General features: G+C 45.2%; 1 protein-coding gene across 2 annotated transcripts in view; it reads right to left on the bottom strand.

The window, feature by feature from the left end:
• Nucleotides 1–8,389, bottom strand: part of Znf697 (zinc finger protein 697) — a 33,521-nt gene extending 25,132 nt beyond the window's left edge. The window contains exon 1 of one of the 2 annotated variants that reach the window (XM_031374962.1): nucleotides 8,266–8,389. Coding sequence is in view for 1 of the 2 variants with exons in the window: in XM_031374961.1 (XP_031230821.1) it covers nucleotides 7,682–7,817 (136 nt within the window). In the remaining variant the exon portion in view is untranslated. The other variant, XM_031374961.1, reaches the window with a different exon arrangement.
• Nucleotides 8,390–17,992: the final 9,603 nt, after the last annotated feature.

Genomic DNA, 17,992 nt, shown 5'->3' with positions numbered 1-17,992 from the left:
AAAAAAAAAAAAAAAAAAAAAAAAAAAAAGCAAGGAGCATCTCTCAGACACATTCTGTTCAGATCCACTCCTTAGATGCTGACTCTAACTAACTCCTTTTACAGGGCTTCCAGGTGCACTCTATGCAGGAGTCTGATGTAACAACAGCTGACTACAGGGACCTTTTCCTCCTGCAGAACTCTGGTACACAGTCCAACCAGCTGTATAATTGCATTTAACGCCTGTTAATCTTGATGTAAATGCTTTCCTCGTGTCACCTTGTTTCTTAATGTCCCCCACAAAGTTGCACAGTTATTACCTTCTTGACTTATGTTCTGATCTTCGCCGACTATTAAGACCATGGCCCCTTGGGTGGACCCTCTTCTGAGAAACTCTTAAGTGTTGCTCCTCTTCACCCCTGTCAACCTTCAAGCAGTTACAGAGATACAGACATTCCCAAACCCCTAAAAAGCAGTTGTGGTGACCTCGACAAGGGGACTACAGGCAACGCACGTTATCCCTCTTCCCCACCGCTCTGTGCTTTGTTTGGGGGACTCACAACTGAAGCCTCCTTTCCATCCATTAACCTCGTGGTCTCACCAGCTCAGACCAGTTTAACGTCCTTGAGAACCCGCTGGACTGCTTGCCTGCTGCAGTGCTCCAAGATGAAAAAGAACTAGACCTGACTGCTGGGATGAGGTGTGCATCCTCTCCACAAACAATGCGGCTTCCACACCAACAAATCCTAACTGCTTTGAGATGAAGCCTAGAGATAGGGACCATGAGAAAGTCAACCCGAAGCCTCCTCCTAGGTTTGGGTTCCTGGTTCCCTACTACCCCAGCTCCTCCCCTGGGCCACATCTTTTCCTCTTATTACCCTCACCCGTGGGTTTTTGCCCTGTCTTTTAAATGGTTTACTTATGGAACCTCACTCACCCTATACCCAAACAAAATGTCCCAGGAGAGCTCTTCCAAAACTCACCTTACAACAGCTCCGTTTGCCCCTGAAACATCTGGAAAAAAAGATCTTTTAGACATTATGGAGAAACTTTGGCTAAGAAGGACTATCATTGCCTAGCAGTGGTGGCACACGCCTTTAATGCCAGCACTTGGGAGGCAGAGGCAGGTGGATTTCTGAGTTCAAGGCCAGCCTGGTCTACAGAGTGACAGCCAGGGATACACAGAGAAACCCTGTCTTGAAAAACCAAACAAGAAGAAGATGAAGAAGAAGAAGGCGAAGAAGGAGGAGGAGGAGGAAGAGGAGGAGGAGGAGGAGGAGGAGGAGGAGGACGAGGAGGAGGAGGAGAAGGAGGAGAGGAATAAGGAGAAAAGGAAGGATTATCATCTCTTTCACCCCATGCCAGATAAAATTCTTTATATTTCTCTTCGATTTGCTCCCGTTCCTTCCTTGGCTGCTCTGTCGCTCCCTGCTACTTCAGCTCCTCACTTCTGTGCAACAGTCCTGACAATGGGACCAGGCACAATCACCCGGAATCAACTCTAAGCCCACTTTCTCTCACTGGCCCACTCGGTCTTCTCCACTCCAGTCCTCCATATCACTCAACGGTCCTAGAAATTCTCTCAGTTTTAACTCTGCAACTAAACCAAATGCTTATGACTCTCTGATTATTTTCCAAGTCTCTACAGGAATGCAGGTCGGCAACAGCGCCATCCATTGCAGCTGATTAAGACTGCCCTCACACACGTTGCTATGTGACCAGACCCCTTCTTCAGTGAACCCAGAACTACCCGCTCCAACAAAGGACTACACTTCCCAGCTTCCCTTGTGGCTTCTCAAGTGTAATAAATGTATCATGCTGGTATAGGATGTTTAGAGTGGGGGAGGCTGTGAAAGAGTGGGGGCAGGAGGCACATGGAGAATCTGTACTGTCTGCTCAACTCTCCTGTAAACCTAAGACCTGAAATTCTCTCCTTTCCAGTTGCTGACTATTTTGTTTTTCCATGATACCTGGGAACCATGGTTAAAAAATAAAAGAATCACATTTTTCTCCTGTGCCTTTTTGGTAATCCCTCAGCAGTGATAAATCCTTAGGTTTTTAGGGTAAAAACCTAAAAAAAAAAAAACTCTAAAAATGTCTATTTTTTAAAAAAATTATGTATGGTTGCTATATGGTTATTTCCTAGCTCTGACAGTGTATAAGCATTTGTTCTTTCCAACACTTCCTTGTAAGAAGTTGGTAGTACCATCATACAAGGAAAGAATCAAAATGTAGTATTTAAAAACATTTTAGTAGATTTTTAAAAATATTTCAAATATTTGAAACATGTGTTTAATAAATATTTGATTGATACTATGTGTTAGACATGCCATAAGCTACCATTTTTCTAGGTTCTGGGTTTCTAGAGATCATGTCTAATGGATTTATGTTTCTATTCAGTTTTCAAAAGCACCTACCTACCATTCATTGTCAGAAATCTTAATGAATATCTGCTGAGGGATTACCAAAAAGGCCCAGAAGGAAAATGTGATTTTTTTTTTACCAAGATTCCCAAGAATGATAGAAAACAAAACAATAGTTGGAAAGGAGGCACTTTTCAGGTTTGTCCCTCTCCAAGCATCAAGCAAAGTGTGCTAGCCACATGACAGCACATGGCCCTGAATCCAAAGTGGGACATTTCTTAGAAATAAGCCCAGGAAGAATGGTTGCTGCCTTGTACTCTATGGTAGGATCCTAACCAAGGTATCAGAAGGCCTCCTTGAAGAGAAAACACCCCTCGCTTGTGAATGCACAGAACCTGGCCTGCTGTGTAGCTAGGCACAGGTACCCCATGAGCTGCCGGCCAGAAGGCAGTTTCTCGTAGCAGCTGACAGCCAAGTCCACCCAAGGAGGAGATACTGCTCCACCGTCCCTACTTGTTGAAGTAAAGCTCAAACACATCCACAAAGCCACTCTTCCCACTCTCACAGGGATGAATATTCTCAGAGGTGCTTCCTCGCCCCAGACTTTCTCTTTTCTATTTCCCGTCCTGCTGGCACCCAGGGAATCCCTATGGTTTTCTTAGCAGTACAGTCAAAAGGCCTTTCCTAGATCTCGTGAGGGTGGGCATTCCAGCTGAAGCAGGGCCCCACCCACACCACCTGAAATCATTAACTTCCACATCATTCATGTTGTTACACAAACACAGAAAACAGCATGCCACAATCTGCTCTGAATCCTCACAGCCAGAGCTGTCAGGCCCATTGCAAGAAACCTGAACAATAACCAAGAAAATCAACTTCTTTCTGGTTATCCTTCTACAACAGAGGCCAACTGTTGACATGAACATGCTTAATGCCTCCGTTTTTGCATTTTACCCATGCCTAATAATTCGTGATGACCAGAGTTCTAAAAATCCACAACATGCCATGCTGTGTTCTGAACACACAGTCCCTGTCGTGTGCTCAGTTAAGTTCTCATGAAGAAGTCAACAGAACCCTGGCATCTCGGGCAGTGCAAGAGCTGACATACAGGCTAAGGATGGCCTGGGACAATCAAGCCAACCTACCCAGAATATAAGAGACTTAGACTGGCCCGGACAGAAAACAAATTCAGACAGGCTGGAAGAAAATAAAAACAAAGAGGAATAATTCTGAGCACACTTCTGTGCCCAAAAGGCTCTACGGATTCTAAATTTGATCTTTCCAACTGATAGCCATAGGAAATTAAAAGCATGAAAAAAAAAAGTGGCTTGTTATTGTTTTGTTTTTAATAAAAAAAACTGTGCTTCTCGGAATGAGAACCAGTAGGATGATTTTAGAAACCCATCAATATTCCTGGCAGACAACCTGCAAATGTGGAGGACTGTGGAGGCAGAAAAGGCAGCCAGCCACCTGGCAATTCCCTCCCATGGAAAGCAGTTCTGAGAGCTGTGGTCAACAGAGCTACATTCCAGTGCATCTCCAGTTCAGAATCTGGGGCTCTCAGCAAGTTTCTTGACGTCTCTATGAACTCTGGTTTCCTCCTCATTTTTAGAATGGAGATAATGTTATCAGATGAAATAAGGCAACACAAGTAAACTGTCTACATTCTGTGTACATGCACGGGTACACACACACACAAGTGCAGATACACAGGTGCACATACACAGGTGCACACATACAGGTGCACATACATGGGTACACACACATGGGTGCACATACCCGGGTGCACACACATGGGTGCACATACACGGGTGCACACACCCAGGTGCACATACACGGGTGCACACACACAGGTGCACATATACAGGTGCGCACACAGGTGTATATGCTACACGTGACTATGGAGGCCATAGGACAGTCTTGGTTGTCATTACTCAGGTGCCGCACACCTTTTTATCATCCAGATCTCTCAGTAACCTGGAATTTATTAAGTATACTAGTCTGGCTGGCTTCACGGATTCTCTGTCTCTATCTCCCCAAGGCTGGGATTACATGCACATGCCACCATGCCTGGTTTGTTTGTTTGTTTGTTTGTTTGTTTTTAAAGATTCATTTATGTATATGAGTACACTGTCACTCTCTTCAGACACACCAGAAGAGGGCATCAGAACCCATTACAGATGGTTGTGAGCCACCATGTGGTTGCTGGGAATTGAACTCAGGACCTCTGGAAGAGCAGTCAGTGCTCTTAACCACTGAACCATCTCTCCAGCCCAGTTTTCTTTTTTTTAACATGCATTCTGGGGATCAAATTCATGTCCTTGTACCTGCAAACAAAGCACTGTACAAACTAAGGCATGCATTTCCCCAGGCCCAAATTTCCTAGTGTAATCACTGATGTATTCAATGGTGTATTCAGTAAGCAGTGACTGCTAGAAATCACATGAAAAGCATGTAAGAAAAATACTCAATTATTTGCCAATGAAAAAGATGCTAAATTGGAAAGAAATAAAGTTTGAGCACTTTTCTGTGATATATTTTGACCCTAACAGACAGCTTCAGCTGTAAGAGGGAACAGGCGTGTTCAGTGTCTGACTTGGTTGCAAAGAGCAGGACTTAAACACTCTAACAACTGAGAATAAAAATCACCTATGTACTTGCATTAGTCTATTCTATATGTTGCTAGAGTTTAAAAACACTTGGGTTGGCAAAGAAACTCAATAACATGGTGCTCATGAATATCTTCTACTAAACACTGGTGACAAACACTATTAGACCTTCTTAAACCAGGAGAAAGGAAAGGTTTTGGTATGTCATGAAACAGGTTTTATTTTCCCTGTCTCAATGAGTTGTCACAAGCCTATGGAAAAGACTCCGAAGCTTTACAATACAAACCAAGAGATAAAATAAGCTGTATGTGGGCCAGGGATGTAGCTCAGTTGGTGAAGTGCTTGCTAAGCTGGCACTACACCCAAGGTTGGATCTCCAGTAAGGCCTAAAATGAGGTGTCATGAAGCACATCTTTAATCCCGGCATTTAAGAGAGAGAGAAGCAAGAAGGATGGGAGCCATAGAGCCATTCAGCAATCCTTGGCTACACAATGAGTTGGAAGCTAGCCTGGGCTACATGAAACCTGATCTATAAGTAAAATCAAGATGTGCGTGGTACTTTGTTGCTTTCATTTATTTACAAACTTCAAATTAAACATCCTTTGTGCATCTGCTAGTTATAAAGCATCAGGCAGAAAAAGTCACTGTCCTCAAGGAGTTTATAATTTTAAGGGGAACAAGATGAACTAGCTCTCATAACGGACAGGGATAGGTGTCACCAAAATTCAAAATACCATGAGGAAAAGCTTGATACTAATTAGGAATTCTTTTTTTTTCTTTTTAAGAATTCTTTATTTATCTTACAAATATGAGCACACTGTCACTCTCTTCAGACACACCAGAAAAGGGCACTGAATCCCCTTACAGATGGTTGTGAGCCACCTTGTGGTTGCTGGGATTTGAACTCAGGACCTCTGGAAGAGCAGTCAGTGCTCGTAACCATTGAGTCATCTCCCCAGTCCCACTAGGAATTCTTGAAAGGTTCCTATGAAGGAGTTAGGGATAGGGACAACAATAAGAGGCAGCACAGAAATGCACTACAGGCATGTGGTTTGACCTGGGTAGCCAGCACTCAAGAATGCGTGTTGCATCTTGGGATAAAAGTTGCTTGGTGCAAGAACCAGTAAAGAACAGAGACACAGCAGAGAAGTGGGCAGGCACCAGCTATGTGCAGAACTCTAAATGTCAAATTAAGTTATTAACTTTTGCCAATTACATTAACCCCAAATAGCATATGGCATACTCAGAAACCCACCAAGGCACAGAGAAGAAAGGAAAAGCAATGACTTAGAGAGAATGTCTGAAATGGCACTCAGGGCACCTACACAGGGCTGCGACCTGGACTCCTTCATGCTGCTGTGGCTTTCTGTGTTGTCCCTTGGGAAGCCGACAAGCCCTCTGCTTGTCTTACTGTGTCCTCCTTGAAACCAACTTCTACAATTTCTCCTTCCTTGCCCAGGACACCAAAAAAATGAGGCAGACAAGTAATAAGTAGATTCTGGAGAAATCCAAAGGGCTCTTGGCAGGAGGAAATGGAAATGTTATGCAAATCCATCAGCCTCAGACACACAGCCTCCAGTGAGGTCACCGGGTCCCTTCAATTTAGCTGTGCCCTTTGAGTTTTCTGACTTCTTGTCACTCACTCCTTAATTCCAGTAGGTTTTGAATGCCATCATGGTTCTTCTCTTGAGTGACCTGGAAGGCAGCCTGACTTTCACTGTATGGTCTTGGTTCAATCTCAGCTCATGTCATTGTCTCTTGGGCTGTCAAATTTCTCCCCTAAAGATCCTACCTCTTACAAGCACTGCCAGTGTGTGCAACTGGGGACTTTTTCCAGTGCAGACACCCTTTCTTCATTTCATCCTAACACTTGCTGCCTTGACAATTCCAGTTAGTTCATTCTAACTTAACTCACATGTCTTATCTATCAATGCTAGTGAAAACTATTCCTCCTCCCCCCACCCGAGAGCCATTTATCCAGGGACCAGCACATCCTTTTCCCCCCATGAACCCCCCTTCCTACTCCAGAAGCCTTCCTTTGGTTTTAAAGTGTATTAAACATTAAGTAATCACCATGTTTCCTTAAGAGAAGGGATACCCACTTGGTATACACACGGAAGCGCAGAAAGGACTCAGAGGCAGGTGAATTCCCTTACAGGAGTCACACTCTGGCTGTGTTCAAACTTGTCCACTTGTCCACAACAGCTCACAAAGACCCCAAACTCGCTAGCTGTTGCCGCATTTACCACAACGGTCTCTTGGGAAGAGACCCACTGTATGGGAATGCTGACAGCCAACAGAGCCTGACTCAACATGCAGGATTACAGCACTAAATTAAATTATGCCTCATACTCATATGGAGGGGTAGCTGATTCACTGTCGGGGGGATGGGAGGAGGGTGTTGTTAAGAGAAAAAAGAAACGGTTAAATCATGGGAAGTCCCAAAGGAAGTCTTCAAGTCCCATTCTAGAGGCCTGCTATTGTGTGCTCTGGCTGTAAGGTACACCCAGGGCCCTGTCTCCTTCTTCCTCTTCACCATCCCTCATGCCAACATATGCCTCACCCCAGGCTACTTGAGCCTCAGTAAACCCTCTGGCTGCAGGTTCCAGCTCTGTCCACCTCCTGCCCATGACCAGCCGACGTGGATATTTGTGGCTGGGGATTCTAGCAAAACCAGACCACGACCCCTCCTGGGCCAGCTCAGCCTTCCATTCGCAAGTCCTCATTGTACCTTTCGCCCAGTCCGATAGCAGCCTCCAAGCTGTAATCCGAGTCAGGCAGACAAGATGGGAGGAGCAGGGAACAGATACACATTTCACAAGGGGCCAAAATGAACCTGCTGCCCTTCGCAAAGTCCTCGCCTTCATTCCCTTCGTCACAGTGGGGTTGGGGGCACTGACTTAGCAGGCAAAGAGAGCATGATCTAAGCCGGTGCACCGCTGCACACAAAGCCCATCATCACCTTCTGCTTGTCTTGCAAGCTCCTCCCTGGGCTTGGTCTCCCAGGGTCTCTGATGCCCCCTTCGGTGGTCTGTGGGACGGTCCGACTTGTTCTGGCAGCGCAGTCTTAGCCTGCTCCTCCCCGCCCCTCGCCACAGAGACCATAGGGAGTTCAACATGGCTATAGGACACGAGGGCTCCCCATGCGTCCTTGGTTTCTGAGCCCACTGGGTGGCGGACCACGGTCCAGTGTGCGAAGGACAGCTTTGCGCGGCAGCTCAGCCACAGCACACATCCCAGCCCCTAGATGATCAGCTCAGGTCCCCAGCTCCCCAGCCGCGAAGCCGGCGCGCCCAGCCGCAGCGGCGCTCCTACCTGTGATGCGCCGGGCAGCTCTGAGCGCACTGCCCAAGCCTGGCGCCCGGTGCGGCGGCGATGGGGCCGCGGGCTGGCACTCGGGCTGGCTGCCCACTGCCTCCTCGCTGGGGCTTCCTGTGGGGCTGGACAAAGGACATTTCCTGGGAGGAGCAGGGAATGTTCCCAGCATGCCTCGATTTGTAGTTCACCGAGACTTCCTGCCACCGCAGCAACAACGGGGGGCTCCGACTCGGACCCCAGGACTAGAGGAGAGGACACTGTCTGGCTGCAGTAGCTCGGGGTCCATGGCCGACCCGCCGCCGCTTGGTAGAGTCGCGGTCCTGCAGACGCGTGCTGCCCGCACACGCTTGCTGCCCTGTGCGCTCAGTACGAGCGGCCTTTTCTTTAGAAGTGAAGTTTGTGATATGTTCTGTTTAAGTTGGCTTTTTTCCCTCTTCTTCTTCTAATAGGTGGTCTTCCATAAGGTGAGGTTGGGGAGGGGGCACACACTCTAATACTCAGCCTAGCCTGGAATGCACCTAGACAACTCACCGCGATTCTTCCTCCTATGTATGCTTCAGGTGTATGCCAAACCGAGTTTGGTTTTTTTTTTGTTTTTTTTTTTTTGCTTGTTTCTGTTGTGTGCTAATCTACCCTAAAGCCCCCTGCGTGCGTGGCCAGTGCTCTGTCCCTCTACCAACCTTTTCACCTCCCAATGTCTCTAACCCAGTGTTTCTCAATCTGTGGGTCGCGACCCCTGGGGATCAAATGGTATTCTCATAGAGGTGGCCTAAGACCATCAGAAAACACAGATATTTACATTACAGTTCATAAACGGTAACAACAAAATTATAGTTATAAAGTAGCAATGAAAATAATGGTTGGGAATCACCACAACATGAAGAACTATATTAAAGAGTTGTAGCATTGAGAACCACCACTCTACGCAGTCAGGACTCTAACTGTGGCCTGTTTAAGAAAAACACTTGACTGCGCTTCTGGTACCCAGGCTCCTTAAGGATCTTGGCACTTTGTCCCTAAAAGCCATAAGGAGCTGATCATTCCTAGATCCTGGCCTGGCGACATCCCTTTTCTCCACAGTTGGCCTATTCCCAGGCTTCTTTTCAAGAAAAATAATTGAGAGATAGAAAATAAACGTCATGAGTTAGATCTATGAGAGTCAGTGTACCCTTGAATTAGGGCTGCTCTGGACTTTCTGTCTACCATATCCTCATTCACCTTTAGGATTCAGCTTCCTGGGCCCAACGTTGCACTCGATGGAATGTGTGTTGGGTGAGGAAGGACACTGCTACCAGAGAGAGACTCCACTTTCAGTCCAGTGAGGTCTGTGAGATTTCCCTAAGTTCCCATCAGTCTGTGGGGCTAAGACCCCTGTGGAAAGGTCAAGGCAGGGCAACATAAAAAGTAAATGACAAGCCAGATGGTGGCACACACCTTTAATTCCAGCACCCAGGAGGCAGAGGCAGGCGGATCTCTATGAGTTTAAGGCCCACCTGGCCTACACAGCAAGTTCTAGGATAGCCAGGGCTACACAGAAAACCTTTGTCTTGAAAAAACAAAAACAAAAACAAAAAGCAAACAAAAACTAAATGACTAAAATCTGAGTTTCCCAAAGCATAGCGGGAAGGGTATGATGAGCCAATCAAGGAAAGAACAAGTCCTAAGATTCTCTAGAATACTTGAAAAATAATATGACAAGATCCCTGTGTAGTGGCACCACCCAGAAGACTGGGATAGGAGAGTGTGGAATTCAAAGTTAATGTGGGCTACCTAGCAAGACCCTGGCAGTAGGTAATACGTGCATACCTACACAATCAGAAGGTCACAATGTGAGTTTCCATTTGTCAACTCACATTTCCAGTGTGCAGAAGTAGGGACCTTTGAGAGAGGGCCTTAGTCTGTGTTTAAGAACAGATTAACTAAGAATGATGTCATCATTCTTCTCGAGACCTTTCGTCACGGGATAAATGGCTGGTTTAATTCAAGCTGCAGAACTGATGAAGAGCAAGTCGATAGTATTGTGTATTTCCCAGAAGTCCTTGTTGATCTTTTGGCTGTCCATCTGAATTAGTTGCACAAAGTACTTCCCCTTCACATTTGTAGCCTTAGAGCACTCAGGTAAATAGCTCCCCACTTCCCCTAGATAGAACTCACGGGTGTTAGTGGAATCACGTAGCCCCGTAGTGCTCAGTTTGAGAAGGTGTTAGGCTTGCCTGTGGCACTGAACATTGTCTCCTCTCCCCCCAATGAAGCAATCTGCTCCTCTTCCTCTAACGTGACTTTTTTCTATGTTTATTATTTTTGTTGATGGTATGGAAATGTATCACGTTACCTCTACCACCCCGTATCAAACCTGCCCTTTTAGTTTTCGTTTGTTTGCTTGTTTGTTTGTTTCCAATGTAGTTAATTCATTACTTTGGCAAGGTGGTATTTTCTTTAACATATTCTTGCCTTTATAGCTTTCAACAGTGACCTCACTGTTGTCACTAAGTCCTATGAAACCTGTAATGGCCACTGTATGTGGTCAGTGCGTTTGAGGGCCTAGGGAAAGATACTAGCCATAAGAGTAGAGCTTGGCTTCCAGACTAACAAGCATCTCTGAGGCCTTCCACAGGTTACAAATTGAGTAATTAGAGGTATGTTACCCTCGAGAACCCGCATCCCCATTGACAAGATATAGCTCACACAATCACTACACAGAAGCCACATCCATCGATGTGAGAAACTGTAAAGGAATTTGTGTTCTCAGATGTTTCTGGTCTTCCCAAAAGCCCTTTTGTACCTCCAAGGCAGTGGTTCTCAACCTTCCTAATGCTGAGACCCTTCAATATAGTTCTCATGCTGTGGTGACCACCCCCCAACCACAATTGTTTTCATTGCTACTTCATAACTGTAATTTTGCTACTGTTATGAATTGTAATGTAAATATCTGCCTTTTCCGATGGTCTTAGGTGACCCCCTGTGAAAGGATCATTTGATCCACAAGGTTTTGGTCTTTTGACCTTTTGAACCTTTTGTCATTTGAACCACAGGTTGAGAACCCCTGCTCTAAGGAGTGGGAATAAGAATGAGAAGAAAACAGGCAATGGGAGGCACAGTTAAGGTGTGAACTTTGGCTCCGATGGACGATGACCTCACTGAGAATGGTGGTGTTCATGGAGTTTTCTTTTTTTTTTTTTTTTTTTTTTTTTTTTACTTTCGAGATGCTTTGGGGATATTGGGATTTTGGCTGGGAAAGAGAGGCAGATGATAAAGCCAGAGGGGGAGAGAAAGGATGAGGGATTAGCATCCAACAAATACTTGTTGAACTAACAAATTCCTGAAACGTAGGCTGACTGGTGATGTTGACCGTGAGATGATCAAAGTGCACATTCCCACTGAGACACACAGTCTGAGACCAGACAGAAACGGCATTCCTTTCTCCGCGCTCACACTCCCTCCCCTGCCTTTCACATCCCCAGGGGAAGACAATGATGAATGAGGGAAAGGAGGGACTTAAGCCACCCTGATACTGGAGGGCAAGCTCTCTCTGACTTAAGGAAAGATGTTAAAAGTAGACAGCAACTTTAGAGCAGCAGAATCTTCCAGGATTTTTATTTTACTTATGTTTAAATAAATATTTTACCCTCCCTTTGCCTTGGATTATTCTTTCCAGTTCTGGGCATTGAAGCAGGGGGTGGGGGAGTGGATCTCTTAAATACTAGGCAAGGATAACTGAGTCACATCCAAACACCCTCTTGTTCTTTCTTAATTCAAGGCTGTGTCTCTCGATAAGTTGCCCAGGATGGCCTTGAATGTTTACGCTCCTCCTGCCTCAGCCTCCAGAGAGGCTGGGATAATCAGCCTGTGCAGCGGGGCCCTGCTGATTTTGTTACTTCTCTACCCTGAAGTACAATAAATAGCTATTCTCATCCTCACCTTCCGAAGAGGAGGGATGAGCTTTGAAAGATTGGCCAGCAACAGTTTTAGATCAAATAGCTCTTGTGTTTTGTGTTAATCTCACTTTCGTTATAGTTACTTTAGGTGAACGGGAAGTAGGATTTACTTCTGGGGAAGGTTATTACAGATAGGGTTGCTATAGATGCCTTTTCAAATGCAGGGTTTAACACTTGATCAGAGGATGACAACTGGGGGTATAATTGATCCTGTAGCCACTGGGGAGAAGCTACTTGTCAACCACCATATTATCAAGTCTATCTTTATTAAACTTGGTAAAGTCCAGTTTCTTTGAGATGTGGATCTTCTGGTGGTGGCCAAAGAATCTGAATGCAGCTCGTGCACAGGGCTTTGTTATGTGTTCTTTGTTTTGCAGCCTGGTGGTGACAGTCATAATGACATGGCCAGTCATGAACCTTGGCCACTGTCCTGGGGCTTCACAAAGGCACCTGTCATACTTGTCTGACATCCAGCCTGGGACCAGCCTGAGATCAGAGACTCATACGTCTCCTTTAAAGGGTGGTCTGCAGGACTGTTGAGGGCAGACATCCATATTCCGGCAACAGGTTGTAAACATGATCACGAGACTGCTTGGGTAGCCATTGCACCGAGAACACCAGGAGTAAAGAAGCCAGGGACCAGTTTTAGATGCTTTCAGTATAAAGAAGACACATGTTGTTTTTCTTAATCTAGTAAGCAATCACACACACACACCCATTAATTGGATAGCAGCACCTTTGAGAAAGAACCCCCAAGTCCTTGCGGTTTAGAAAGAGACAGACACCACCCACTTCCCCGCTTCCATGTCAATGGGAGGATGTGATCAAGACATACCGATTGTGATGCTATACTAGGGACAAAATGATAAAAAAGAAGCCAAGCTGAGCAAAGGGAGGAAAACCCAAGAAAGTCTTTAAGATATTGTTGGATTGAGGCTGGAGTTTACATATCCCTAGGCGTTTAGGTTCCCTGAGTCAAAACATTCTTGGGGGGGGGGGGGTGCTGGAGCTATTTTCAAGGGAAGTTCTGTGCCTCAGAGTGCTATAGAGCTGGGTGTGAGAGGCTGTAGCGAAGCAATTGGCTGGGGTGTGGATGGCTGCGAATAGGAAGGACCCCACCCGCCAGTGCCACTGTCAGGAATTGGGACTCCTTGTATCATGACGGCCGAGGGGCTGAGCTAGGAGTGTCAAGTCAGCATGTGAAGGGTGAGTGGAAGAGGTCTTAACAGACTGATGTTGGAATTTTAGAGGAGTTGTTCACTGTTTTTCAGAGAATCTAAAGAGAGGGGCATGTGAGGCAGGCTGCAGTATTAACAGAGAGGAAGGTATGACAGACAGGCTCCAAGGTGTTCTTCCTACCTGTCCCCAGAACACCTAGGAGGGACTGCCAAACACATCAATCCAAGCCAGGCTGAAAAGCAGACATTCCCTGTCCCCGGCAAGGTGACAGGCAAGATAGGAAAGAGATCCTGGAAAGACTGATGCCTGGGTCTAGATCAGCTTCCTCCTGTGTGCCATCCATGTTTAAGGAAAGGAGGAGGTAAGCCCCTTTTAAGTAGGATGACCACAATTTGTCATGTAAATAGGGCAATTCTGAGTGTGAAGGGGGGGAGTGCTATTAATAATTAGACCTAGTTGATGTCACTAAAGGAGGTTACTCTAATTAAAAGAGCTATCACTAGGACACGGTCCTACGTCAAAAAGCCAACCCTTAGTCCTCCTCACCACCAGACAATTATGTCTGCTTGCCCCTCTCGGAGGCCAAAATGGCAGCTAGTCAGCTGAGGACTGGAAAGTGGCCCAGCCCTGAGCCTTTCCTTAGGAGACAGTCAAGACTAAGGGTTAGGGTGTAGAGGAGTTCTGTACTCTGAAATGCAAGGGGTAAGCCATGTGCCTCAAGAAGGGGGCTGTCCGAAGTTCCCATCACAGTTCAGTCAAGGAATGTGCTAAGAAGCCTTGCCTTGCTTTGTCTTGCCTTAAAAAGGATGACTGGGTAAACTAGAAATTAGCACGAAACCTCTCTCTTTGAGGTAGAGAAGTTTTGCTTGTATGTAGAGGGGGTGGTGTGGAGGATTGAGCCAGGGTCTTACACATGATAGGCAAGTACTCTACCAAGCTACCCTTTTCTGGTAGGTTTTATTTTGAAACAGGATCTCATTGTATATCCCGCATCTGAACTTGTAGTCACCCCTCCTTCCCATCCTCCCTAGCAGATAGAGTTATAGGTGGGAGTCACCAGACTCCCTGTTAGTTTTCTTGTTGTGTAGCATTTTGTTTTGTAAGGGTTTTTTTTTTACTGTTAATTTGTTCTCTCTCTCTCTCTCTCTCTCTCTCTCTCTCTCTCTCTCTCTCTCTCTCTCTCTCTCTCTCTCTCTCTCTCTCTCTGTGTGTGTGTGTGTGTGTGTGTGTGTGTATCTAAGTGTGCACTTGCCCCACATGTATGCAGGAGCCTGTGACTGATTGAAGAGGGTGTTAGACCTAAAACTGCAGTTACAGATGTTTGTGAGCCTCTGCGTGTGTGCTAGGAACTGAACCCTGGCCCTCTGCAAGAGCAAGAAGTGTTTCTCACCACAGAGCCTTCTCTCCAGCTGTGTGTGTGTGTGTGTGTGTGTGTGTGTGTGTGTGTGTGTGTGTGTGGTGTATGTTGGAAATGCTAATCAAAAATATAACACAAGGGGTAGAAAGATGAATAAGTGGTTAAGAGCACTGGCTGCTCTGGCAGAGGACTTGAGTTCAGTCCGCAGCAGCCACACCCTGCCTGTAACTCCAGTTCCAAGGAATCTGACAACTTCTCCTGGCCTGCAGGCACCTAGGCACACACATGATACACATGCATAAATAGAAGCAAAACATTCATACACACAAAATTAATAAATCACTTTTTCAAAAAAAAAGACTACTTGTACTCTTATTAAAAAAAAAAAAAGAAGGTAACACATATCTGAATGTGAAGTTCTAGCCTGTGTGCAGACTCAAGACAAGAAAGGAAAAGAGGAGACAAGATGGAAATTTCTTTAGTTCAACACATCTATTCCAGTCTGCCCCCCCTTTTAGTCATGTGTTAAATCAATGTCCCTCCTCTGCCATTTTGTTTTTATCTATTATCAACAGAAACTGTTCCAAGTGACCTCAGAGAGTTTGAATTTTGTTTGTGTGTGCATCTGACAATATTCCTCAGAAAAAGAGGAAGGAAAGAATAGACAGTACAGAAAAGTGGGTTTACAGGAACAACAACCGTCAACCAGGAATTTTTCCTTGGAAGACACACAACTCTTCCATAGTTACCATCAAAGGGTTCAAGCTGACCACCATACGGGACTGAAATGGTGTGGGATGAAGTCAGTCAGTGTCTTGCTGTGGGGTGAGCACAGATGTATTTCCAATATTCTATTGGTTCATTTGCTTGAAGAAAGAATGGTCTTTTTTTTTTCTTTTTTTCTTTTTTTTAACATAGGCCCTCCAGGTTAATTAAGCATTCCAACAACTGAGCTACAATCCCCATTCCCTGAAAAAATGATCTTTAAACCTTAAAGTTCCTGTTAGCTTGACTGATTTGTTCTTAGGTAACATTGTAACTCAGGCTTTGTTTTTTTTTTTTTCCTCCAGGCATTTCTCCCTTAAGTCCTGAGAGTTGCAAGCATTCCTTAACACACTGGGACCTTTCTCCCTCTTCTGCCTGGAGTCAGCATCCCAACTGCAGGCTAGCCTTTCTGTGGGCAGCTCCTTCTCATCCTAGCCTGTCTGTCTAGAGAATGTGCCTCAGTGGTAGGGGACGGAGTGACTAAGCTCAGCATCACCTCTGAGATCTTTCAAAACTTTAAGGCAGCTGCCCTCACTCTGAAAGCTCTTTGTTTTCTTCATATTTGAAATGACTTAAACTTTACCTACCAGCTATTCTGACGCAATGAAATTAGTGACAACATCTTACACATAGTTCTTTCCAAGAGTTTAATATAGTAGTCAGCTTTTGCAATATAAACTCCCTAGAACACTGGTTGACTCCTAACAACTATTTCATTTCATAAGCAGTTACGAGGATCATGGATGTTCCTCTGTGGGCAACTTGTTTTGCATATGCTTTTCCAAGGTAAGCTTATTATGGAAGTGTATGGTATAAAGGTGGATAGTTCATTAATAAGTTTGTATTTTGAAGTATGTCTTGTTCCCCAGAGGAGACTTTGGGGAAATGGAAGTGAAAGTATTTCCCATGTGGTCAAAGGAATTGGGTGGGGGTGGCCATGAGGAATGTTATCACTGGGATGTGCCTGGCTGACTGACGGCTAGCCCTAAAATAGCATCCTGCCTACATTGTTTCCCATAGCAAATGCCCAACACTGGGGGGGTTTCATCTAGGCTGGGATCTCTGATCCTCAGGGCCAGGAAGAGGAGGAAGCTGTGAGTTAGAGGGAAACCCAGACTCAGAGATTCCACTCACCTCAACACTAAGTGCATTTCGATTTCTGAGTCTTAAAAAACAAACTTGTATCTGATTTAATGAAAGAACATGAAGTACTCGGCCACAAAGAAGTGACTCAGGGTAAGAATGTCCCATGTCATTGCTTTCCAGCGTGGTGTGGGAAATCGATGACATCACAGCAAGACAAGACTGTCGAGATAGTAAGAATAGAAGTGAAGAGCCCCAGCTGTTGTTTGCAGAAGCCATAATCATCTGCATGGAATTCACTGTAAGCTAAATGCCCTCTCCTCTTATTTAATATGTTCAAACAATTTTTTTTTTAAGTAAGGAGAGATGGGCTTTGAGAAGTTGTGTTTACCCAACAGTGGAAATTCTTGCCTTGTTCAGTCTCCAGTGCCTACTGTGGCTCACCAGTAGGCACTGGAGACTGAACAAGGCAAGAATTTCCACTGTTGAGAACAGCAGTTCCCAACCTGTGGGTCACAGTCCCTTTGAAGGTCAAACAACCCTTTCACAGGGATCATGTATCAGAAATCCTGCGAATCAGATATTCACCATACAATTTTTGACAACAGCAGAATTAGAGTTATGAAGCAACAACAAAAATAATCTTATGGTGGGGATCACAACAACATGAGAAGCTATGTTAAAAGGTTGAAGCATTAGGGAGGTTGAGAACCACCGGTCTAGGAACATTCAGAATGGGAGTGTAAAGGGGAGGTCCAGGAAATCCCATCCACCCATCCTGTCATCCATCCATCCATCCAACAACCAGACACTCACTGTATTAGAGTATGTCTGCTCTCTTTTCTTTACAGTGCTTCATTCTGGGTCCCTCAGTATAAAAGGCAGGGACCTGAGAACAGCCAGGCAAGAACAATAATCTCATGCTGAGCAGACAGCTGGGCAGAGAAGACATTAGGAGTTTTCAGAGTTGCTTGCTCTGGTGTTGACATTGAGCTACACGGTGAAAATAGGCTTTCTGGACATTTCAAATAATGGCCAGACCCTGAGATTTGTAAGACAGAGGTGAGGCAAAATGGTTGTCCATACAGACTGGCTTGGGAGCAGATGAGTGTTGACTCAGAAGGATGTTTTATGTTAAGGAAAAAATATGAATAATTGACACAGCAGTGAGGAAATAAGGCCCTGTCTAGGGGGAAGGGAGGACACCTATGCTACCAGACAGACTGGAGGGCAAATAATCAAATAAGTAGGTTGAATGGGTTCATGGAGTTAGACCACTTTGTTTTCAGTTTCTTTCCTTGTGTCTATATTCAGTGGTAATAATGATCACTTCTGTCAACAGGCCAGTTTTCTGTAGTCCACCTGGGGCTTTTTTGTTTTTTGGGGTTTTTTTTTTTTTTGGTTT

Source organism: Mastomys coucha, unplaced genomic scaffold (assembly GCF_008632895.1).
Source record: "Mastomys coucha isolate ucsf_1 unplaced genomic scaffold, UCSF_Mcou_1 pScaffold16, whole genome shotgun sequence".
Lineage (NCBI taxonomy): Eukaryota > Metazoa > Chordata > Mammalia > Rodentia > Muridae > Mastomys > Mastomys coucha.
Note: the sequence above shows the minus strand (reverse complement) of the source record. Positions and strands in the feature narration are given on the sequence as shown.